We start from the raw sequence: 26,348 nt of genomic DNA, 5'->3' as shown, positions 1-26,348 counted from the left end.
CACCTCTGTTATCCTGCAGGAGGGCTGTCAGACGCAGCGTGGGACCAGACATTCCTGTGACATGAATGAGACCTGTGTAGCCGTTCCCCGGTGAGCTCTGTGAGTCTTGGCGGCACTTACTCCCCTGTCCTAGAGTCGAGGCTGTGAACCATGACTAGGGGTACCAGGCCCAGTTGTAAATCTACAAGAGGCTCATATGATCTCGTACTCCCAGGGTAGCAATGGGTGGAGCCATGTGTCCGTTGGTGCGCCGTCACCCAATTTCATAAAAAATACCCTGAAGCAGACAAATCCTTCTTTCTCATAGATACACAGAGAGGTAGGCTAAGTGATTTCCCAAGAGTCTCCAGGAGGAAACTAGGCCCCCAAAGTGGTAGGAAGGGCTGTCTGGGCTATCAGTTCTTGCCTGGGTTGTAGGTAGGCACAGAGGTGGGGCTCTGATGGTGGGGCTCACCTTACCTTGGTGAAGGTCAGGCAGTCTTTGTCTTGGTCTCTGTCCTTCATCTCAAAGTCATAAAGTGCTTTACCCTGGGGCGGAGCCTGTGGCAAAGGCCGAACACACTGAATGTAGCTGGCTGGGAGAAAGCCATGGGTGCCCTGCAGCTCTCCATGGTACCAGTTCTCATCCACCTTGCGCCGCAGGATGATGATATCCCCCTTGTTGAACTTGAGGTCACCAGGTTCTTTCCCCTCGTAGCTGTAAAGGGCCTTGCCATAGGGAAGCTGGGATAAATTCTAAAAGGAGAAAATAACACATGGTTACTTGGGATGCCTTAAGGGATCCTCCCTAGGCAGCCAGGGATTCCAAGCATCCTTCTGTGTCTTGGGGTTGTATAGAGAATATCTTCAGACTGGAAACTATTAGAAAGGAACAGACATCCTGTCACAGAAACATGCAAGCTTCCAGACCCTATAAGACAAGAGGCTCCCCATTGGAGCCCCCTCAATAGTGCCCATGAAGGTCAACTGAGGTTGCAGGCCTCTCATTCTGAGTTGAAAAGCTGACAGTAGCTAGGGGCTGATGATTCATGCTAGTAAATCTTAGCTACTCAGGAAGCTAAGACCTGAGGATTATAGTTCAAAGCCAGGCCAGACTGAAAAGTCTGTGATTCTTATCTCCAATTAACCATGAAAAAGCCAGAAGTGAAGGTGGGAATCAAGTGGTAGAGCACCAGCCTTGATCAAAAAATAAAAATAAGGAACAGTGCCCAGGCCCCAGTACAGGCACATAGAGGTGCTCATATATGTGTGTATATACACACACACACACACAAAGTTAAAAGTGATACATTTTCCTCCTTCAGAGATAAGGGAGCTGAAGCACGAGTGTAACCTGCCACAAAGGGTAAATCCACCTCAGAGCTCAGGTATTCTGAGTTCTGAAATGTTATTACCTACCATGCTGTGCTGAGTCATTCTCCATTTGGTATTATTTGTTTCTCAAGGATGCTCATCAGAAAAGCTCTCTACTGACCCCTTAGAACAAATCGCATGTTCAGGGATCCTTAAACTGATCATAACAGCCCACATTACATTCGTCATACAAGGCCTCCCTCTCTCCATGGACTAAACCACTGGCACATGCCTACCAGGTCCAAGCAAAAGACAGCCTGACCAAGGAACATGGAAGCCACTCTGCTACATACAATAAGGAGTTCAGAGGTGCCAACTAAAATCCTTTGGGAGAAACTCTTGTCATCCTGCCAAAGGTGAGCCAACCCATCCAAACTCCATCTGCCATCTTTGTTTCAGTGACCAGCTCTGACACCCAAACAGAATTCTTGGCAACTAGGCCAGGTTCAGTGGATCATGCTTACAATCATACCTATTTGGGATAGGGAAGAGATTGGGAGGATTGTGGTTCAAGGCCAGCCCAGCCAAACTGTCTTCAAAACTCCATCTCAACCAATAAAAGGTTGTGTATGGTGGAGTCTGGTGCCATCCTAGTTACTCAGAATTGGTAAATAGGAGGATGGCAGTCCAAGTGCATCAGGGCATAAAGGCAAGACTGTATTTGACAATTAACAAAAGCCAAAAGAGTTGGAGGTATAGTTTGAGAGGTAGAGTGCCCACTTGGCAAGTTCAAGGCCCTGAATTCAAACTCCTCTACCACCAACAAAAAATAAGTATGTAAAATACTTGGCAACTGTCTGTCCCTCAGTACTGTCTGTCACTTGACCTGGGGTTAGTCTGATGCTGCTGTCCACTTCTGGATTTCTCCTAACAATCCTCATTTTAGGTACATGGATTTTTTTCTCCTTTCTCATTATAGATGGCCCACACCTGCTCAACTGAGTAAACTTAGCCAAAATTCCACACTGTGTCAGAGAAAAGCCTTACCATTGTCCTCAGTCAATACCTGGCAATTTTCCTACCAGAAGCAGCCTTCTCACCAGGGCTGCCTGTGCCAAGGGTTTCTGTAGTATTCAAATCAATCAATCGCAAACAAAAGCCCCAAGCAGCAGTACATCAAAAACCCTTTGTAGAGGACTTAATAGCATGTTGCAACTCAATCATTCTACATTTATGTCTCAGCAACGTCAAACGACAGTAGTTAAAGAAAGACCTGCTGGCAGACTGACAAACAGCCACCACTGACCAATTAAATACCAGAACCAGAGGGTTTTTCATTACAGAACTCAGAGAGGGGAAAAAAATCATTTTGTGTCCAATAATGCTCATTCTGGATAGTTTTGTAGCGTAAGCACAATAGATTGTAACAGGCTCCAATTTTAGAAAGCAGAGGCAAAGGGGTAATTGACAATACAAACACTGTGCTTAAAAAAGACTGGAAGAGGCTGCTGGCTATGAACCACCAAAAGAATCCCACTGCCCCACAGGGCCAGCCCCTGGCCCAGCAATTCTCAGGGACAATTTTGTCTGAAGGTGTCTTTTAATTGTTACAACTGGGAGGTAGGGTATTGTCAACATCTACTGAACCTTAGCAAGAGAAGCTGCCAAGCATCCTACATCTCGCCAACAAGAATGAGGAATTACCCAGCCCAGGCAGGCTAGGCAACCCTGGTTCAGTCTGTTAGGTTAAAATTATTTTAAAAAGACAGAGTAGCATTCTTCTATTTTAACTCACTTATTACTGCTTTAAAAGTTAAATACAAGCCCTGTGCTGGTGGCTCATGCCCATAATCCTAGCTACTCAGGAAGCTAAGATTTGAGGATTGTGGTACTTGCTCTTCCCTTGTCTCTTGGAGACATATTCTGCTTTTTCCTCTCCCACTGCTGGCCCCTCCTCTGCTCCAAACCAATGTACCTCACCAGGTTGCTGGCTTCCCAAGCACAAAGCTGAACCTACCCCCCCATTGCTGATTCCAGAAAATCCTTGATGTTTTCTGTATGGGGCTAAGCCCCTGAGCATAACAGCTGAGACTTCAGAGCTGATACCAACATACTTCTCCACACTGAGCAGCAACCCCACTCCCAAGGGCAGTGTGCTTCTGGAAACTTCCAGCTTACATTTCAACCTCCGTTTCCCTCTCAAGCCTGCAGTACTCTAGTGGGCCTCCCTAGCCTCTAGCCATAAAATTCATCCTATTCAACAAAGCACCCAGGACAAGGATGTGCTAGGTTCATCCTGACAATGAGAACCAGGAACCCCCGACCCCTGATACACCCTTGATATGCTGTTACTTAAAAGGAACTCGAGCTATTTCTGGGTGAGAATGAGGAGTGGGGAAAGTTAGAGAAAGATCAGGTACGGCAAGTCTGGTACCCAATAGGCCCTGTGGAGATCCAAGCAAAATGCACAACTCTTGCCCCAGGTGGAAGGGCAGTTCCCCATGTATGTGAGCCAGGGTAGGAGCTAGCCAGCAGGCACAGCTAGGGGACTGTGCACTCTGATTACAGCTCCATGAGTGGCTAGGACCTCACTTGTTGAACCAAAGATGGTGTCTTTATAAGCAAAGGAAGTACATGGGCTCTGGTGTGGCTGTACAGCTGTGCCCTGTATATCTTCACTGGTGGGCAAGGAAAAGGAGGTGGACAGGGACAAAGCCAGAAGTCAGAGGAGAGAGGTCAGAAGTACAGGAGTAAGTAACAGAGCAAAACCAAAAGGGGCAATAAAGCTTTTTAAGATACAGAAGTCATGTCTATGGGCATTTTTTAAAAGCCACAAATAATTCGGAAAGCTGGGCGCTGGTGGCTCCTGCCCATAATCCTAGCTAATCAGGAGGCTGAGATATGAAGGTCATTGTTTGAAGCCAGCCTGGGCAAACAAAACCTTTAAGACTCTTATCTCTAATTGGCAGCAAAAGGCTGGAAGTGGTGGTGTGCTTCAAGTGACAGAGTGAAGAAGCGAAGCAAGAGCATGAGGCCCTGAGTTCAAGCCCCAGTACAGAAACAAAAGAAAGACAAGGAAAAGAAAAGCAAGGAAAAGAGAAAAGAAGAAAAAAGGAAAAGAAAAGAAATAATGCAGCGAGGCAGAAGAACCAGAAATCAATTCACTGTCAAAAAAAAATTGCTCAGAAATGACAACATGGGCACTTCCACAATCTTTCCTCTTTGAAGCTTTTTTATGAGGATAACTAATTAGTTCATGGAAGGGCCTAGAGGCAGCAAAACACTTTAAGGGGCAGGAGGCTTCTGCAGATTTCAGTAGTATCAAGAGACCCATAAGGTTCATACCTTCCTCCCAACTTTCCAGCCATAGGTTCCAAGTAGCTTCCTTGGAGCCTGAATCTTTTCTGTTTAGAATTAAGCTCTCACCCCACAGAGTGCTCCCCTTAGGAGAAAATAAAGCCACTGTTACAGGACTCAAGACATTAAGGAGAGGAAATAAAAGAAAATGTGTGTATGGGGGGAGGGTAAATGTGGGAGACTCATGGGACAATTAACTCAGCCACCCCTGCAAGGCATTAATAACAATTAAAACTTATAATGTCGATTTCACGGCTCGTTACTCAGATGAGACACACAAATCTTCTTCTGGGCTTAATGTCCCAGTCCTGTGAAGACAGCTCACACAGCTTTGATGGGATCAAACGCAGCAGGCTTTGACAAATGGACTTGCATTACCCCCTCAGCCACAGGGGCCCTCAAGCAAGTCACTGAGCCAAAGCAGGCTCCAAGGTCACCTGCAGCTTAGGGGAGGGCACACCCATGCCCCAATGGGTCTTATGCCTGCTGACCCCTAGAAGCTGGGGTAAAGCACATGAGCTAATAACTCTCCTGGTTTAGACCTTTAGGACTCTATTTGGTCTCCTTCCCTCACTCAAAACTTTTGTTGTTGTTGTTGTTGTTGTTGTTGTTGGTCATGGGGCTTGGACTCTGGGGCCTGGGCGCTGTCCCTGAGCTCTTCAGCTCAAGGCGAGCACTCTACCACTTGAGCTACAGTGCCGCCTCTGGTTTTCTGGTGGTTAATTGGAGATAAGAGTCTCACAGACTTTCCTGCCTAGCCTGGTTTTGAATCGCAATCCTCAGATCTCAGCCTCTTGAGTAGCTAGGATTACAGGAGTGAGCCCCCTGCACCTGGTTCACTCAGCACCTTTTTACTATTCTAGTGTTTACTATTCAAGGTTTAACTACCTGTCATTAATGGCTATCAGCCCAAGGAGGGCAGACTGCCTGATTTTGTTCACTGCTGCTTGTCTGCCCTGACATAGTTCATAGGCTCCAGAAGATATTGATTGATTTAATGAATATGTGAAAGTTGTCCTAATCAAAATGGAGTCACTTTGAAAAGATTTACCTAAGATAAATAAGTTAATTTTACAAATAACCAAGAGGTTCTGAAGGTGACAATATCATAAGTGCCTGATGACGAGAACTATCCACAGAAACACACACACACACACACACACACACACACACACACACACACACACACACACACACAAAGAGAGATGAATTTTCCTCTTTATTTTGCCTTTGAAAACTTTCCCCAGCCTCTTTTTTTTTAAAAAGATTTTGTTATTGTAAAGATACTGCACAGAGAGATTACAGTTACATGAGTAAGGTAATGAGTACATTTCCTATCGAGCATTGTTATCCCCTCCTTTGTTTTTCCCCTACTTTCCCTTCCCTCCCAGCCTGTATCTTCTTACATGCACCCATATTTCTATGCAGTGCTCTTATTTATTCCTAATAAATATCATTTATTAGTCTTCAGAATATATGCCATGGTTATTGGGTTGAAAAATCTGTGGGCTAGCAAAATAACCCTTTGGAATTGAAACTTGAACTATTTTCTCCCATGATGTAAGGCTTGGAGCCCATAGATCCAACTATCCTGTTACTAATGGTGGCAGAGCATGGAAACGCCAGGGGGAAACATCAGCAATTGCTTAGTATGGAGCAAGACATTCCAGCTAGTAGGATGGCCTGAGAAAAGATGGAGTATAGAGAGATGAGTATAGAGCCCACTCATTGTCATCTTCAGATTTACCATCACAGCATATAGCAGAACTGATACATTATATTAGAGAATGTTCTAGGCATGGAGGACAGGTCATGGAGGGAAGACACAAGTACCAAACAAACAAGTTGTTGTAGGGTCCATGAATGTGGAAAGAACACCTCATGTTTTCTCAGTGTCCACTTTCCCTTTCTTCCTGTCTATGAGACCATTTTGTGTTTCAATAGAGGTCAAGTTTACCCAGCCAAAGCCTTCATTTTTCAGAAGTGTGAAAGAGGCTTACCCAAATCAAGAGGCAGCCTGGACCACACAGTGGGAATCCTAATAGCAGGAAATGACATCCTTTCATTCAAAGTAAAAGATGCACATGCAGAAAGCATACCTGTGTGGAAGATATAAGTCTACCCTCCCCTCTGTGGGAAGACACAGACTGTCTGTGTGTAGGATGGCTAAGGATGGAGATGCTGTGGGAACCAGGGGCTTTTCCAGGACCATTGATTTCTAGGAATCCTGAAGGTCTAGAGCTGGGCAAAAGCCTGCCCCATTTCTCTGTACTTCCTTTTGTGAACCTAGCAAAATGTGAAGCAAGTTCTGCAATAGCTACTTCATAAAGGAAATCAAAATGAATTGGACAAACATGAATACATGAGATAATTGGAATTGCCTAGAAAAGCATTAACCCAGGATTTGAGAGAACTAAGTCTAGGTCACTAATAAGAATTTGCCTCAAGTTCAGAATGAATTGTAGGCCACTTTACACTACATGGAAAGGGGAAGATTGCATGCCCACATACATTCATGTGTGCATCCACGTGTATACACATACCCTCATGATCCACGCAACTCATGCCTGTCTGGTGTCACTGAGAAGGGGGGTATAAAGGTCCATTGCTAATGAAGCTCCAGAGTTGGCAAACCATGCTTAGGGATATAATCCACCCTGCCTCCTGCCTTTGATTTGCTGGGACACATCCATACCCATTTGTTCATATTGTCCACACCAAATAGCTACATCAGAGACCACACAGCCACAAAGTCATCAGTCATTCACAGAACGGTCTTCGAAGTCTGAGCAGAATGCGAGGGTAAGAGTGAGGATGAGGCCCCTGTGTGAATGCAATGTGTCACCTGAAAGTTCTGCAGAGAAGTGCTAGGTCAGCCATGTGGAAATTGGGGTGGCCTTAGAGTGTATCTTTTGATGAAGTACCGTAGTTCTTAGAAACTCATTTTTTTCATATACTAGAGAGAATCAAATCTGTCCTTCCATATTTTCTACTAATGTCAAGAGAATAAAATTGATGACAGGTAATGAGTTTTTGTCTCTTAATGAAGAAGGTGCCTATAAAAATGCTAATAAGAGTCTTTGATGAGGCAAACAGATGTTCCAGGAACCTGGAGAAGACATCTGTGGAAAGCATAACACAATGGCTCTTGGCTTTGCACAGGACTGAATGTCAGCTGGATGTAGGGAAGACCTTGACCCAGGCTCTGTACACATCAGCTCCAAATGTATAGAACTAGAAAAAATAATCAGCAAGGGTAATATGTCCTCTTGGGTACACCTTTCTCACCCTCATAGGCCTTGTGGATACTCATCAGGACTCAAGTAGTAATTACTCCGGCTTCCCAAGGTATGTTTTATTTCTGAACTTCATTATCCCGTTTCTGTGTGCCAAATACTGCTTCCTACTCCAAAGCCCATGACCTAGGGGATCTTCTTAGCAACCTAGCAGGTTAATGAATTAATCAGCACTTTATAGACAGGAAATAGAGGCCCAGTGAAGTTCCAGTACTTGCCCCAGTTTACAGGGCAGGATTCAAGACCGGTGGCCTCACCTGAGAGGCCTGTGCACCACAGGCAGAAAAGTCTGTGAAACCCCTTACTAATAGCCTAGAAGCAAGTTATCATTGTTTGAACCTGTCATCCTAGCTGTGACAGGAAACTTAAAATAGATACAGGTGCACTCAGCAAGAAAAAAGCCTGGGGCTAGGCACTTGTGGCTCAGGCCTGTAATTCTAGGTACTCAGGAGGCTAAGATCTGAGGATCACAATTCATAGCCAGCCCAGGAGGAAAAGGGACTTTCCTCAAAAAGCCAGAAGTGATGCTGTGGCTCAAATGGTATAGCACTAGCCTTGAGTCAAAGATGCTCAAGGACAGAGCCCTGAGTTCAAGCCCCACAATCAACAAAAAAAGAAACAAGGATAGAAGCATGTCTCAAGTGGTAGAGTTCCAGCCTAGCAAACATGAGACCCTGAGATCAAATACCAGTACTACAAAGAATAAAACAGAACTGATTCCAGTGCAGGGTAATATATAAGGATCTAACTTTCCTTTTCTACACAGGTTTAGCCAATTCTGCCAGCACTATTTGTCAAAAAGGCTGTCATCTTCCTGTTTTGGGGGGTTCTTTGTCAAAGATTAGGTGACCATACGTCTGTGGGTTCATTTCTGGGTCTTCAGTTCTATTCATTGGTTCCTCAGGTCTGTTCTTGTTCGAGTACCAAGCTGTTTTTATTACTATGGTTTGTAATAGACCTTGAAGTTTGGTATATTCCTCCAGCACTGTTTTTCCTGCTAAGGATCGTTTTTTGCGATTCAGGGTCTTTTTTTTTTTGTTGTTGGTTGTGGGGCCTGAACTCTGGCCCTAGGCACTGTCCCTCAGCTCTTCAGCTCAAGGCTAGCACTCTACCACTTGAGCCACAGCACCACTTCCGGCTTTTTCTGCTTATGTGATACTGAGGAATCTAACCCAGGGCCTCATGCATGCAAGGCAAGCACTCTACCACTGAGCCACCTTCCCAGCCCCTATTTAGGGTCTTTTATTATTGAATATGAATTTTTGGATTGCTTCTTCTACTATTTCATTAAAGAATGCTGTTGGGATATTGATGGGTATTGCATCAAATTTGTAGATAGCCTCTGGCAGTATCGGCATTTTCAGGATGTTAATCCTCCCAATCTAGGAGCATGGGAGGCTTTCCCACTTTCTGGAACACTAAAACTTTTTTTTTTTTAATTGTGAAAATACTGTACAGAGGGGTTACAATTACATGGGCAAGATAATGAGTACATTTCTTATCAAGCATTGTAGCCTCCTCCTTTGTTTCCCCTTCCCATCCCTTCCCATCCTCCCCCTGCCTCTCCCACCCAATCCTTCTCCCCCCCCCCAAAGTTGTAAAGTTCGTTTTTGATATAACGACTTGTATGTCTCATTGTTGCAATGGGTCCACCTGTATCCCTATTTAAACAATTTGTTAAAACTGGTTTTTATGTGAGAGCTTGTTTAGCCCTCACCTTCTCCTCTGCCATCTTCCTCTGCTCTTATGTTTTTCTACTTTCTTAGATCTGCTTTAATTTCCTTTTTCAGGCTTTCAAAGTTTACATCATAGATGTCCTTCACTTCTTTGGTTAAGATAATTTCTAGGTTTTATTTTTTAGGCTATTACAAGTGAAGTTGCTTTCCTGATTTCAGCCTCGCTCTTCTCATTGTGGGCACACAGAAAAGCCGTTGATTTTTGTGGGTTAATTTTATACCCAGCTACTTTTGCCAAAGCTTTGAATCAGTTAGAGTAACTTAAGACAGGAATCTATGGGGTTCTTTAAATACAGGATTATGTTATCTGCAAAGAGTGTGAGTTTTACTTCATCTTTCCCTATTTGGATCCCTTTTATGTTTGCATCTTGTCTTATTGTTCTAGCTAGGAATTCTAATACTATATTGAAGAGAAGTGAAGAGAGCAGACATTCTTGTCTTTTTTCCTGATTTTAGAGGAAATGGCTTTAACTTGTTGCCATTAAGTATGCTGGCTGTAGGTTTGTCATATACAGCCTTTACTATATTGAGGAATGGTCCATGGATTCCTAGTTTCTCCAGAGCTTTCATGGAATGGTCCATGGATTCCTAGTTTCTCCAGAGCTTTCATCACAAAGGGGTGTTGGATCTTGTCAAATGTTTTTTTATGCTTCTATGGAGGTGATCATGTGATTCTTGTCCTTGCTCCAATTGATATGATGAATTACCTTATTTGACTTGCATATATTGAATCAGCTTTGCATCCCTGGAATAAATCCTGTTTGATCATAGTGTATAATGTTTTTGATGAGTTGCTGAAGTTGATTGCCCAGAATTCTGTTAACAAGTTTTGCATCAATGTTCATCAAAGAAATGGATTTAAAGTTCTCTATTTGGTGACTCTGTGTCTGGCTTGTGGGTGAGGGTTATGCTGGTTTCATAGAATGTGTTTGGTAGTGAATTTTGGCTTTAAATTTCATTGAAGAGTTTAAGGAGTATTTGTGTGAATTCTCCTTTGAAGACCTTATAGAATTCAGCTGTGAATCCATCTGGTCCTGGGCTTTTCTTGGATTGGAGGTAGATCAAAGACCTCAAGGTAAAAGCAGATACCCTGAAAATGTTAAAGGAAGGAATAGGAGAAACACTCAGGCTCCTTGGCACAGGCCAAAATTTTCTTAATAAAGACCCAGAAACACAACAAATCAAAGAAAGATTGGACAAATGGGACTGCATGAAACTGCAGAGCTTCCGCATGGCAAAGAACAAAGCTACAAAGATCAATAGAAAGCCCACAGATTGGGAAAAGATCTTCACTGCCATACAACAGACAAGGGCCTCATATCTAAAATATACTTAGAACTCAAAAAATTAAATCCCCCAAACAAATCCTCAAAGAAACAACCTCTCTATTAACAAGAGTTCTAAAGACTTAAAGAGAGATTTCTTTGAAGAGGAAATAAGAATGGCCAATAGACATGAAGAAATGCTTGACTTCTCTGGCCATAAAAGAAATGCAGATCAAAACAACATTGAGATTTCACCTTACTCCAGTTAGAATGACCATTATCAAGAAATCTAATAGCAACAGATGCTGGCCTGGATGTGACCAAAAGGGAATGCCACTACACTGCTGGTGTTCAACCACTCTGGAAAGCAGTATGGAGGTTCCTCAAAAGATTAAACATAAAGTTCCCCTGTGCCTCAGTAATTCCACTCCTGGGCATTTACCTAAACAAACACAAACAAGGCCACAATAAAACTACCAGCACAACCATGTTCATTGCAGCAGTATTTTCCATAGCTAAGATATGGAACCAACCCAAATGCCCCTCAGTAAATGAACGAATCAAGAAAATGTGGTATATATACACAATGGAATTCTGTGCTTCCATCAGAAAGAATGGCATTGCCCCATCATAAGGAAATGGAAAGACTTAGAAAAAAATTGAATTAAGTAAAGTAAGCCAGACACAAAGAATTAGTGTATGTTTAGCATAGTCCTAGCAGAGGATCACAATAGCTCAATAGCTATGTACATATGACCATACAAGATGATGCTAATCAAAATGAACTCCAAGATATGGAAACAAGAGGTTTTTTTTCTTTGCTGTTGCTGTTTTTAATGTACTATGTGAAGTTATTTCTTTTTTCTTATTTTTTTCCTTTGGTTTAATCCCCTGGTGTCACTGTATTTGATTTTGGTACTCTGTGCCTTGTATATATGTTTATCTCATCTGGAGACAGGAATGGGAACAACAAAATGGTGAGACAAAGGATAAAGGGTGGGCCAATACACAGTGATGCTCACAAGACAATATGTTGGAAATGAATTTTATACAACTTTTGGGGGGAGGCTGGGAGGGAAGGAAAGTGGGAGAAAAATGAGGGAAGGGTAACAATGTTTGACAAGACATGTACTTATTACTTTCAGTATGTAACTGTAACCCCTCTGTACATCACCTTGACAATAAAATTAAATAAAAAAGAATAAATTGTATCAACTTCAAGAAAATAAATGATACAACCTGTAAAAAAGAAAAAACAGAAAGAAGGGAAGAGGGGGAGTGGAGAGAAAGGGGAGGAGTGAGGAAGGAAAAGGAGGGGAGGGAAGAAGAGAAGAGAAGGGGAAGGGAAGGGAAGGGGGGAAGGGAAAGGGAGAAGGAATTAGGGAAGGCAAAGGTATTTGCAAATATCCATATAAACAATTAAGTTTCTCTAAGGGCAAAAAATACTAGGATTAGCTTCCATGTTGAAAGATATGCCTGATTAAAATTCTACCTAATATAGAATTGTGCATACATTTAATTACATGCTTCACACTAACTCATTTGCTGGGGAAGGTGATGGTCTGGCTCTGTGGCATTCAGAAAACTCTCTGGCCCCATACAGTAGGACTGAGATAGAAATCTTCTATGCACCAGTTACCAGTGTATGTTCTTGGAGAATGAGAAGGTTCCTTGGTGGTTAATATCTACTGTGTTTCCCATAAATTCTTACCTCCAGATGTTAATTTACAAAATGCATTGCCACATTTGTAATGGAAATAACCATAAAATTGGATGTCACAGTCATATAAGCTTAAGGTGAAGTTCACCAATAAGCTATTAATTCAGATAGTCTCACTGCAGGGAAAGAAATAAACACTCTTTTGAGTCAGTGGAAATAGTGCCAAGGCTACCATCACTAGCCCTTAAGGGGTGGCTGGTTCATTCTGCAGAAGCTGGTAGGCTGGGAGGCACATGACAAACCTCAGCCAGCAGCACCTGTGGGCAGCCATGAGCAGATGATCAATTCTTTTCTAACCATTGTAAGGGACAAATTTACTGGTGGAGGCTTTACTTCAAAAAATAGTTTTCATGCTAGTTGATCTGATCGTTTTATGCTTTGCTATGAGAAATTCCTAAGACTTTTAATTCAAATTTATACTTAAAATGGGATCTTCAGTAACCCCTTTACCCAGTCCAGTAAACAAGACCCCTTTCCCAGCACAGAACTGGTCCCCTAGACAGAAAAGGATCTTCCTTCCACAGACCAGTTTCTGAGCCCTTTTGATCTTCATAAAATGTTCTCTCCTGGAATATTAAATATGTTTGAACTTAATGAAATCTTAAAGATCTTAGACTCTTGCCCGGACTTTGATAAATTAGGGAAAGGAAACTTTTCCTCTAAAATTTTTTCTGATGGTTCCCAGATTCTGCCAGTTATGGCACCACCAGGTTTCTACAAGTCAAAGAATCCTCTACCAACCTGCTAACCTGTTCTGGTCCTGGGAATTCAGTAATGAATGAGCACTCAAAAGTTCCCATCTGGCAGAAAATCATTTCCAGTTTTTCATTTGGCAGGGTATTAAAATCCAGAATAAACCATGAACAACAACATCAACAACAACAACAAAAAACCCATTAAGCACCTAAAGAGCAAAGTAAGCACCAAATGGACAAATACACTGAAAAGATACCTTTCAAATGCAGAACTATAAAGGGCCAGCATCTTTAACTATTGAACAAACATAAATCAAAACTACAAAGATTCAATATTATTCTTGTCTGAATAGCCATCACCCCCCTCCCCCCCCCCCCCCCCCCCGCAAATAAAAGCAACTTTGTGGGCATGGGGAACTCATACTCCTACTGTTTGGTAGGAACGAAAATTAATCCAGTTTCCATACCCACACTAACTTATAAAGATCAGTTCACAAAGTTTCTCTCCTATATAAAATTTAGGGAATGGGAAATGACATGAAAGTGAAAGGGGCACCATCAGAGATGTGGAAAGGAAAAGAGAGGGTAATAGAGGTAGTGGATATGTTCAAACTATGCTTTGTGCATGGATGAAAATATGCTAACACCTTTTGCTTATTTTCCACAGCAAATGTTCAACAATAAAATATAAATTTTAAAAAAGTTTCCATCCATTGACATTCTAGCCAGAGAGAACATCAGAAGGCAGAGAGTACTAAGAGGACATGGGAGTATGAAATATAAGGATGGGGATAGATGAAAGCTTAGACTGCATCACTGAGAAGGTGACTAAGCAACTCCTGAGTCCTGAGGTAGGACCATGTTCTTGGTGGAGAAATGGGGCATCTTGGGGAGGAGGCCTTGGGGTTTGGGATGGGGCTCATGTAGGGTTTTGATATCCCAGGAAAGATTCAGAACCAATTGGATATAACTCGGGTTCTTTAATATGGACACAAAACCATTTTGAGACACATATACATGTCCTGAAATGGTTTCCCCACAGTGAGGAACAGCAGATAATGTCTCAGAGGGTGGTGTATTGAACTTTACAACTTTGGCGTGGGGGGGGGGGGGGTAGGGGGGGAGGAAGGGGGGTAGGGGGAAGGGATGCGGGGAGGAGGGAGATAGGAAGGGATGAGAAGGGGAAACAACTGTGGTCTCTTATCCTCACATTTCTTAGACTGCTGGCACATATGCTAGTGTTTGTTGTATTGTTATTCTTAATATGTATATATATATATATATATATAAACATGTTTAACAAAGAAAATCTTAAAAATGAAATGTAAAAGCTACTTCTGATATAAACATTATGTACATATTTAACCTGGTACAAAATATCTTTGGATGTGATTTTTAATGAAACCATCAGATGTAGCTCATATTTACACTCCCATTCCTGCCATCCAGTGGGAATGAGGAGGAGCAGTGGGGACCTGAAGTATGCACATAGCTCTGTATTGATGGGACACTCAGGTCAGGACACCTGGCTTGGAAACCAAGAGCTGAGTTTTGGTAACTAGGGTTGGGTTAGGTATGTGGAGTGGCCTGCATGATGAAAAGTCCTATCGCTGGATAGATGTTACTGGACAATTGACTCAGAATTCTTGCAGAAAAGAATCTTCAAGCAATTAGAATGGAGAATGGAATGGGCTGCCTTGGGATGATATATGGGGGTGGATTCCCAAGGGGTAGAATAAGAGGAAACAAGAAAAGGAATGAGCCCCAGAGTCCCCGAAAGCCAGTTCACTCTGGAGCTCCAGGATTTCTTGGCTGGCTCGACAAACAGACCCACCCTGACTCCAGCCATTCCAGCTGGAGAGACTGGAGTGAGACACTGATCTTTAGAGAAATTAAATACCAATGGGCTGTGGAAATGCGGCCAAGGAACCCCACCCTGACCTCTAGGGCTTGCTAAGCACCATGGCATCCTCCCTTCTGGCCTCTAGGAAAAAACAAAGCATAACAACCACACACAAATATCCAAAACTTGCCTCTTACACAGCCAAAGGCTTGTCCCAGAACAGACATTTTCCTTGCCAATGTTGAGTGATTGCATTTTTCTGCATTAGTCATCACTGTTAAAAATGGGAAAAGGAGAAGGTGTGGGGAAGTAATAACTTGCTGTCCTTTACAGAAGACTATCAACACATATGCACACACAGCAGAGTTGCAAAGACACTATATAGCACAGAGAAGGATTCTTTTCCTTGGAAGGATGTATGCATGAGGCAGATGTATATGTCAGGATCCATCCTCAGCTGCATGCTCACGCTCTCATGACACTGGATATGCAATAACCATTCTGATTCCATCACTTTCCATCCAGAAGTTACTCACAGCTGCCTAGCAAGAAATTCCAAAATAAAGAACCTTCTTCAAACATCATCTTCAAAGATCTTTGTAAATATTAGTTGAGAGATCCTCAGGCTGGTTTTATCTCAGGCTGATTTTTCCTCCCACTGAAGCTGTAACTGACTTCCATGATTATTCTAAAAATCTAAGGGCTTAGTCAAAACCACTTCACACCCATTATGATAGCTATAATCACAAAGACAATAGCAAGCGTTGGCAAGGATGTGAAGAAACTGGAACCCTCATACTTTGCTGATAGGGATAGAAATGGTGAAGCTACTTCAAACAACAGTTTGCCAGCTCCTCAAAAGGGTAAAAAGAGTTACCAGATGGTCCAACAGTTTTATCCTAGAGTGACCAACAGTTTTATCCTAGAGTGAAAATCCATGGAGACATGTGTCTACTAATACTTGTGCATGTATATTCAGAGCAGCACTATGCAACATAGTAAAAAAAAAAAATGAGGGCTGGGAAGGTGGCTCAGTGGTAGAGCGCTTGCCTTGCACGCATGAGGCCCTGGGTTCAATTCCTCAGCACCACATAAGCAAAAAGAAAAAAGCTGGAAGTGGCACTGTGCCTCAAGTGGTAGAGCACTAACCTTGAGCTGAAGAGCTGAGGGACAGTACCCAGGCCCAGAGTTCAGGCCCCACAACCGGACCCCCCCCCCCAAAAAATGAGAGCACCCTAGATATCCATTGAGTGAATAGATAAAAATGGGGTAATAGGTTCCTACTGGCTTTGGTTTGAAGGTGGTTTGGATATATGTGTGTTGGAAGCTTAGATCCCAGGTAGAAGTGTTAAGGGATGAAGACACACTTATAGGCAGGCTCTAGTGAGAGATCATTAGATCACTGGCAGTATCATCCTAGAAAGCTACATAATTCTCACAGGGCCCCAGTCTCTCTCTAGCTAACTGTCTTTCCCTGTGATCTACTCATCTGGAATGCACTTCTGCTCTGATGCTGCCAACCATGATATAACACAGCCAGGGTACCTGCCAGAGCCAATGCCACAATATCCGTACTTTCAGCCTTCACATTTTTTTCTTAGCTACCAGCCTCAGGTATTTCATTACTATAGAAACAAAAAATAGATTATGAGAGGCCATAAAAGAATGACACATTGACATATGCCACAACCAGAATGAACCTGGAAGATATTCATCACAAAAGGCCACGTGTTGTCTGCTTGTATTTATGTGGAATGATCGGAACAGTCACACCTAAAAGACAGAGAGCAGTTTAGTGGCTGGAAACTGAAGATGGAGCAGTGCTGCTATTGGATAGCAAGTTTCTCTTGAGGGTGATGAACATGCTCTAGAATTAGATACAGCTATGGCCACAACTTTGTAACTACAAAAACAAATTTTAAAAGATAAAATATAGGCTGAGCATCAGTGATTTATGCCTGTACCCTAGCTACTCAGGAGGCTGATATGAGAGGATCCAAGTTCAAGCTAGCCCAGGCAGAAAAGACTGGGAGACTAACCATCAAAAAAAACAGAAGGAGGTAGGCACTAGTGGCTTGCACCTGTAATCCTAGCTACTCATGAGGCTGAGATCTGAGGATCTGTGGCTCAAGTGGTAGAATACTGGCCTTGAGCAAAAAAAAAAAAAAAACTCAAGGACAACTCCTAGCCTCTGAGTTCAAGTCCCAGGACCAGCAACAAACAAGAAACAACAACAAAAACAGAACTAGAGCTATGGTTCGAATGATAGAGAACCAAGTTTGAGTATAAAAACTAAGAAACAGTATCCAGGCCCTGAATTCAAGCCCTAGCACTGGACAATAAACAAACAAACAAGCAGGTGAAATATCAACTAAAACAATAAAGCTTAGCATGCTGAGATAGTTGGCAGACTAAATCTGAGATAGTGGACCAAAGTATCAACAATTAATGTTAGTGAAACATGTGAGCACTATAAAACATACAAAACAGTCTTCATGGCTACTCGCTCTAATGAGCTCTACTACCATTTATAAGAGGGCATAGTTCTTGTTAGCTCCTCCAGGGACAGACTTGAGAGCTGTGGAAGGTACGTGGTCACTTCCCATTGGGCATATGGGAGCCTCTATCCTGCTGTAGGAGCAAATGTAGTCTCCACTACCCTAGTATAGAGACACATACAATGACCCACACTCACTCTGAGGGGCTGAGATTTTATGCCTTTAACACAGTAATTATTCTTTCTTGAGAGAATGTATCCTACAAATTATCAGTAAAGAATATCCCTGGGCTGTTTTGCTAAATTTCACTGGACATTCTTTATGGCAGACATACATGTGTTTGTCTCTGTTTTCCATTCACATAAGTCTGCACCATGAAGAAAATGGGGAGACAGATGTTGTCACTCAAGAAGTTGTCTTGATCTGTCACTTTCTTATCTCTTGCTTCACAGACACTGTGTTCTGTGCCAGCCCTTACAACCCACTTCATGGCCCCTGGGTCAGACCTGATGTGATAGAGGTTCCTGATGACCCCTTCCCTCCTTCCTACTACAAAAGCACACGCTGTGCACCCACACTTGTTCCATGAAAGTTAAGGCCAGCCAAAGAACAGATGCTACATGCTGTCTATAAGCACCCTCTTGTCTCTGATATTAATATTTTACTAAAACCACCTTGGGGTGTAAAGACACCGATGTGATCCAGTAAAAATCCCTCTGCAGCACAGCTCTACAGCCATGAACTTCCTAGATAGGGTATTTTATGTCTTTCTGCTCTCATTAAATTCCAATCTATCCAGGAGAAAGCAACCTCTTGGCCTCATCTTCACATTACAAGAATTGTGCATGGAACTTTAATTGATGGCAATAAAGCTGCCTGCCCATAGCCTAATGCAAGGAGATTGGCAGGCACCAGAAGAACCAATTTCTGAACTGAAGAAGGGTCCTCATTTGAATTCTCATCTTCTGGAAAGAGAAGAATGAGCTAATAGTCTACTCCTTGATGAATTAGGAATCACTTACGTGGTGTGGTGGCCTTTGTACTTGGTGAATGAGCTCTTTTTAAAAGGTTATTTCTGCCCTGGGCCAGCCTTTCACATTCGACTAGAGGCTACTGAAAATTTATTCATTCAGCAAATTTATTCTTGTACTAGCTCTCAAAAATCAGTGCACACTATTCTATAGCACAGGACCCATTTGTGAAATTATTTATAGACTTATTTAGAAACCAAAGCTTCCTCCAGACTGACAATTTTATTCACTGAGTCATGCTCAACTCTAAGGCAAGGAGCACTCACACAGTCCTAGCTTGTGTCCTAGGCTTCTTTCTTTCCCTTCCACAGACAAAACTGCCCTTGGGAACATTTGAGCAGGTCCGGCTTTGCTTCCACTTGCCTTGGCTACCCTCAGACTCAAAAGATTTATTGAACAGGGTCTACCTTCCTGCCATCTATGGGAAAAGTAATAAGCGTGGAGGTCCAGGAAGAAGAGAGGTGTGGCAGTTAATTGGAAATCCCAGAATATAAAAGGTATTCCAGGCACCTGTGAATCTAATCCTTTGTTCTTCCCTCATTTCCCTTGTTCTATGTTCTGTTACCTTTCTCCCTCCCTCCCTCACCGCCCCCCTCTGTCTCTATCTCTGTCTCCTTTAGCCTATCTCTGTCTTTACTATTCTTTTCAGTGGTCAGGAAGATTTTCTTTTTAAATAAAAGATTATCTACTCATTCAACTAACTCATTCAACTGTGGTGTTTGCTGAATTATCAGGTTGATTATCAAGTCTAGTCATTTTCAGAGGATGAGCTCTGCTAGGAGATGGTATAATAAGAATTTCAGAATCCTGAAATATATGTATATATAAACATATACATATACATATAAATGTGTGTGTATATATAAATGAGCAGTGAGAATCTTCTGGCATTTGGTCAGATGCTGGAATTTCATGGCCCACCTTTCATATCAACATGTACCCACCAATTCTTTCTGACATATCTCCTCCTGCAGACAAGATGGAACTGAAGGTATATTTCCTCCTCCAAAAATCTGTCTTTCTTTGAGAGATCTTGTGGGACAAGAGTGCTAGCAATGCCCAAATATTTATTTTAACCAGGTCTATTCTGCCACGAGAAGGTTGTTTGTTTATTTGTTTTGAGTGCCAGTACTGGGGCTTGAACTCAGGGCCTGAACTCACTTTCTCACTCAAGGCCAGTATTCTACCACTTGAGCCACGGCTCCACTTCTAGCTTTTTGGTAGTTAACTGGAGATGAATCTAATGGTCTGTTAGCTCTGAACTGCAATCCTTGTATCCTTTGCCTCTTGAGTAGCTAGGACTACAGGCATAAGTCACCAATGCCTGGCTATACAAGATAGTTTTACCCCTACAAGATTCCCAAATTAGCTTTGAAAGTTTTAGTCCTCCATTGATTGGTCTTATCTTCTATAATCCATCAAATCATCCAAAGGTATTTGTTAATTTTGTTTCAATGAAAACATCAACCATCACATTAATATCCTTTTGTTAAATGGAAACAAAGCATAATCTAATTTTAAAAACACTGTAAGCAGATAACTAAAATTCAACAACCATATGCCCTGACACTACTAATTTCCACTTCAAATGTTCCTAATCCAATGTTGGCTTCAGCAATGAATGATTATATTCTGGAGTGAGGAAGAGGCAATTTGCATGCCACATTTACTCTACAAATTTACTAAATTAAGTGGCAAGATAATAAAAGAATGGCATTTTGATGAGAGCAGTCTAATTAAACTTGAATTGGAGAATAACACATTTGAGTTCTCTTACTAACTTCATACCTCAAAATATGCAAAGAACAACAAAGATGTGTTTGAGAGACACACTCATAGGCCTTGGTAGCCCCTGTATTCATATCTTTCTTCGATAAATTCTCAAGTTTGTCATTAACACTCATCAATAGTACTAATTATCACGTACATTGTACCTTATCAGTAGTAGCAGCCATTTGGAGGGCTCTTCTGGAATAATCTCGGATGCTTTACCTGTATTCCATTCTACATTAAAAGACCTTGCAAGATAAGTGAGATTACTGTCACTTTAGAGATGGAGGATTTGTGTTTTAAAAGTTAAACATGCAGGGATTTGAATTTGAGTCATCCCATTGGACCTCTCTATGGCCCACATATACCAAGCTGAGATCAGTGCCTAGTGAACTTCACTTTCCTTTCCAGGGAGTCTGTCTTGTCTGCCTGACCATGACTATTCACCTGCTTCATTTGCCCTGAATTGACATTCTCAATCAAAAATAACTACATATTAATTTATATATTTACATTGCATGTTAAATATCAGTGAGGTATAATCTATTAGTGGTTTTGGGACCCACTAAAAGGGTTTAGACATTCTGATTAGGTTGGGAGACTAAATTAATACCTTGTTCCCAGGTAGGATTCAACAAGTAAGATAACCACTCCTTTCACCTGAAAGAGGGTAAACTGGCCCTTTATTAGGCCATAAAGAAAGGAAGCTTAACTGATTGCTGGAAAGAAGGACCTGTGGTGATTCTACTATCAAGAAAGACAATTTGCGCATGCTTGAGTTAGACCTCACATAGTGTGGGCACAAGAAGGGCACACATATGTTTAGATCTAGTCATTAACCACTTAGATATGGAACAGGAAGAATGTCTCTCTTCTATCACTCTCTTCTGTCTGGAAATTATGCTTCCAAAATGAAATCACAGAGTTTCCTGCCTAGAGTCAAGCCTGAGACTGGTATTACTAATAAAATCTGAGCCAAAAAAAAAAAGTCACATTTCCAATGATTTTGAGTAAGTACCTCACAGGCTTTCAGAGGTTACACTTACACAAGCATTTGGGTCTTTACCAAAATTCCATACAAAAGGCAAGAAAATGACACATTCTTCATGGAGACAGGACCATGGTGAAGGCTTAAAAGGAGAAGACAATCAAGGAGCTAAGCAGCAGCCAGCCTCAACAATGGCTTCCCAGAGAAGGAGGCATTTCAGTTGTTTCTGAAGTTTCCAGGTAGAGGGGAAGAAGGATGTAGAGGACACATCTCAACTGTCAGTAATGTGCACAAAGCAGAAAGATGGGGACCAGCGGATGTAAGGCGGGGACCAATGATTCACACTTGTCATCTAAGCTACTCAGAAATCTGAGATCTGAGCATCATAGTTCAGAGCCAGTCTGGGCAGGAAAGTCCACAAGACCCTTATTTCCAATTAACCACCAGAAGTAGAGCTGTGGCTCAAGTAGTAGAGCACCAGCCCTGAACAAAAAAAGCTAGGAGACAGCTCTTATACCTGAGTTTCATACCCTAGTACACACACACAAACACATACAGACACACACACACATATGGTATAATATTTGTTTGTAACATACACACATTTTTGTATACTTTAAGTTTCCTAACACAAAATACGATAGAAATACACACAAACAGTTATTATACTGCATAGATTGGGGACAGACAGACGTTTTTTTCATCTGTTGTTTGTAGATTCCACAGCTGTGCAACCTAACGTACAGTGGGTTTACTATATTGTTAAATTGTGGCCAGGGTCATTCATTTGGTGCTGTACATTAGGCAACCCTGAGGTCACTCATGAAATTGTTGGGCTGGAGAAGTTGTGTTTAGCCTTCTACGCTCCCTGAGAAACCCAGGACTGCAGCCAGGCTGCTTCTTCCTTCCATCAGTGTATCTAGAAGGTGACTGGCCAGTATAAGTTCAAGAAAGCATAAAAGTATGCTCCCCTACTGCAGAAGGGTTAGCTCCAGGCCTAGAAAAGGGAACACATCCCAGCCCCAGGTAGAAAGTTCCTGCCTCACAGAGTTGCTCTTTCACTTGCTCCTGACAAGAGGTGGGGATAAAAGGAGTAACCATTAAGGGAATTCCTAATCCTAAAGGTGAAGCAGCTAGATCAACACTGTTATGGGTTCTCTCTCTCTTTGAAGGTGACAGAGAAGCTTTTATCTGACTAGCAAAGGTCCCAGATTGGACTACATAAAGATGGGTGTGGCATAAATAGAATAGGCTGAGAGAGAGCCAGGCCACACACTTGCCCACACCTTTGCACTCTGCCAAGTGTGTTTTGTTTTCCAGAACAGCACAGGGGAAGGGGAGAGTGAGATAACATAAATATTTACACACAGTAAGGTTGATGAGGAAAGAGGTGACACCATGGGATTTGCTGCTCTGGAATAGGTGCTATGGATTGCTAAGGTTCTATCTCTGCTGCAACACTGATTCTACTGATGTGAGTTTCTCCTGGCCCACCCATTACTCAGTGAAGCTGCACAAATGAGAAAGCAAAATGGAAATTCAGGCTCTGGGCCTAGCACCCAGAGAGGCAAATATTGGTGTCCCAGCCCCTCTGAGCCTGCAGGCAGACACAATCAAGGGCATTTGTCTTTCCAGTCAACTACCCTTCACTGGTTCGAGAAGAGAAAGAAATAAAGGTAGAATTTTTATCAGAGGACTGCAGGGAGCAATTCTGTCTCAATTCCAAATAGTGGAGCTAGTTTAACATTTAGTCTTGCAAAATAATGGCACTAATCCTATGTCACTTCTGGGCATATATTTAAGGGAATATAAGTCAACCTACAAGAGGAGTATCTGCACTCACATTTATCACATACCTATTCACAATAGCCAACCTATGAAATCGGCCTATAGGATAGAGGATGGCAATGAAGAATGTGGTACAGGAGAAAGCACCACCCCATCCATGCCTGATCCTGGAAGGGATGGAAAGCACTTTCTTTCAGGAGATACCTAGATAGGCCCTGACCAAAAGCTTCCATTTCTCACAGAACACACCACCAGTCCAGTGCCACCCTGAGAATGAAGGACTCCACATTTCCTATCTTTATTCCCCACTGTGGGTATCATTGTCCCATGAGGACAGACACTTTTGCAAAAGGTCTCAGCAAGATGTAGGAGGAAGGCTTCACAACACTGGGAGATAAGAAATTCCAAGTTGAATTTGGTTCCAAAAGTTCATTTCTCCTTCACCTCAAAGCCAGTTTGCCTTTGAGTAGAAGGGTTTGCTTCAGGCCGGGATAACTGAGGCTTATCTTTCAAACTATATCTTTAAATCCCAGAGTAACACTGAATGATCAGTGCCTGGTGGTTGACTAGGACTCCAGCTTCTGGGCAGAACATAAGCCAGTGGACCATTCTAGCTTCACCTGGACCCCAATCTGATCACCAGTTTTGCTAAAGGAGTCAATGCCAGTGTAGACGTAACTGCCATCACAACATTATATTTCCATGATTTTTGGACCAACATAGTCCAGAAGAGCAAACCACAGTTCTCAGACATCCTCAGTCCACAGATTCTTGCAGGGTTATGCTGTAATTCAATCACTCTGATAAGGATTTGTAGAGCCATTCTTACTTGCTCCCCATCATAACCCTCTCAATCAATGGCTTCCTTGTTGTGGGTGTTCCCTTCATCCCCAGGCATGTACAGCAAGCTGGTCAGGAAGCAGGGGCATTAGGCCTGGTGTTTGCCAGCTGAGGAGGGTTGCAGCTGGTCACACTAGGGAGAAAAACAAAATGGAAAATCTCCAAACATCTGGAGCTGTGCATCGAATTTCAAAGTGATTCTGCGGCTTACACAACTTTCAAATCTTGGCATTTGCCAAATCTTATGTTTTGCTTAATCCAAAATTAGGCAAAGATTTCAACTCTCTTTCTGTATTATTTATTTATTATCCTTAAGTAGTTGTATAAAGGCATTTCAATTCAATATGTTAAACTTTGAGCACAATGCATCTTGACCGAGGTCACTCCTTTTCTTGTTCTCCCTCATTCTCCCAACCCCACCCATCCCCCCAATTTTCCTAGTTCCATTTTCACATATGCACATTGACTATTATGACTGCATCCTCCCACCCTTCCTTTCTCTATTTTGCTATCTTCCTCTCCTCAGACTTATCCTCCTAGTCCTACAGTCGACAACACATGTTCCAGCTCCCTGGTATTCAGTTTTTCAACTCTCTTAATATCACTAGATTTTTTTTTTTTGCACAGCAAAATTCAGCTTTAAGCTGAAACAGGGGAGAAAATATTCCTATTATTTTTTCCCCCCAAACCCTTTTTAACATCTGATTTTCTGATTAAATGCAGAAACACACCCTTCCCACCTCCTCTGTATCTTCAGTTAGAAAAGGCAGCAAAACTATACCAGGGCCAGTGAGCCGCTACTGGCCATGTATCCTTCCTCTCCAGGTACTGTACCTTCTTGAAAAAATGAATCTGAGACAGATGGCTAATTTTTGAAGTCCCAGAAGTGGTCTCCAGTAGGTATCAGCACACTATGAAACTGCTCACAAGCAGAAGTCCATTTGGTAAGATTTTTGTTCCTAAAAGGGAGGCATCTTTCTTGCTCTGTGCAACATCATTGTAATTCTATGTAATTCTATAAAAATGAAGGCAGCCAACATTTAAGCATCTGAATTGAGTCCACTCTCTTTTTCCAGAAACAGTGATTTGTAGAAGCCAAAGCAAACTCTGACAACTCTGGACCTCAGGTGAATTAACAGTGAGAAAGACACGGCAAAGCCCAGTAAAGCAGAGCCAGAATTAGGTCCCTGCTACAGCTGAGGCCAAGTGCTAGAACTAAGATTCAAGGAGTTTACTTGCTGAGTTCTAACAATGGAAATCAGGCAAATCTCTGGCTATTCCTCCTCTATTCCACCTCTCCTCAAGTTCACTCCTCAGAGCAGGAGGTGGTGCCTGCCTACCTGTCCAGACACTTCATTAACATATAACAAAGACATTTGTTATATGTTAATATATATATTATATATATATACTATATAACAAAGACATTTGTTATATGTTAATGTGGGTAACCAGGGGAGACCAGAGGAGACCATTGGCTTTTGAACAAGAAATCCAACACTAGCAGTGTAGGCCCAAGTGGGAGAAAGCTGTGACTCCTAAAGCCCTAACGCTACAAAATGGAAGAGGGATATTTATATGACACAAAAAAAACTGAGTAGGAAAGTTTACAGCAGCCTGGTACACCAATTGCCAAAATGTAGAAGCTAACAAGACACTGTTCAGAAGGAGAGTGAACATCTACTCAGACAACAGAGCATCAATCCATGGCAAATAGAAATGAACACTGAGCTGAGCCACAAAAAGACATGGGAATCTCAAGTACATGCTACTAATAAAAAAAGCCAATCTGAAAAGCCTACATAGTATGTAAGTCTAATACACATCATTCTAGAAAAGGCAAAACTTGGAGACAGTAGAAAGGTCAGTAGTAGCTGGGAGGAGGGAGAAATGGCAGAGCACTGGGGAATGTTAGGACAGTCAGCTGTTCTGCATGCTGGACATATGCCTTTTGTTATACATTGTCCAAACCTACCAACCGTTCTGCTCTGAGTGTGACCTTAAATGTAAACTGTGGGTGACAGTAGAGTGCCAGCTGTAACAGATGTAACAACCACCCATGGAGGGCATGTGGATAAGGGGAGAATCTGTATCTATGAGAGAGTACTCCTTCTGCTCATTCTTGCTTTGAGCCTAAAACTTCGTCTAAAATATAAAACCTGGAGCTGAAATGAACCTCTATGGTAGAGCACTTGCCTAGCAGGAGTAAGGCACTGGGTTCAATCTTC

At 42.3% G+C, this 26,348-nt stretch overlaps 1 protein-coding gene across 1 annotated transcript in view; it reads right to left on the bottom strand.

The window, feature by feature from the left end:
• Sh3rf3 (SH3 domain containing ring finger 3) overlaps positions 1 to 26,348 on the bottom strand; it is a 376,261-nt gene that overhangs the window by 164,215 nt on the left and 185,698 nt on the right. Inside the window, exon 2 of the mRNA XM_042695543.1 lies at positions 460 to 735. Within this exon, the coding sequence (XP_042551477.1) occupies positions 460 to 735 (276 nt within the window). The remainder of the gene's footprint in view (positions 1 to 459; positions 736 to 26,348) is intronic.

Source organism: Dipodomys spectabilis, unplaced genomic scaffold (assembly GCF_019054845.1).
Source record: "Dipodomys spectabilis isolate Male_0828 unplaced genomic scaffold, ASM1905484v1 ptg000187l, whole genome shotgun sequence".
Lineage (NCBI taxonomy): Eukaryota > Metazoa > Chordata > Mammalia > Rodentia > Heteromyidae > Dipodomys > Dipodomys spectabilis.
This window is presented reverse-complemented; position numbering and strand designations above follow the sequence as displayed.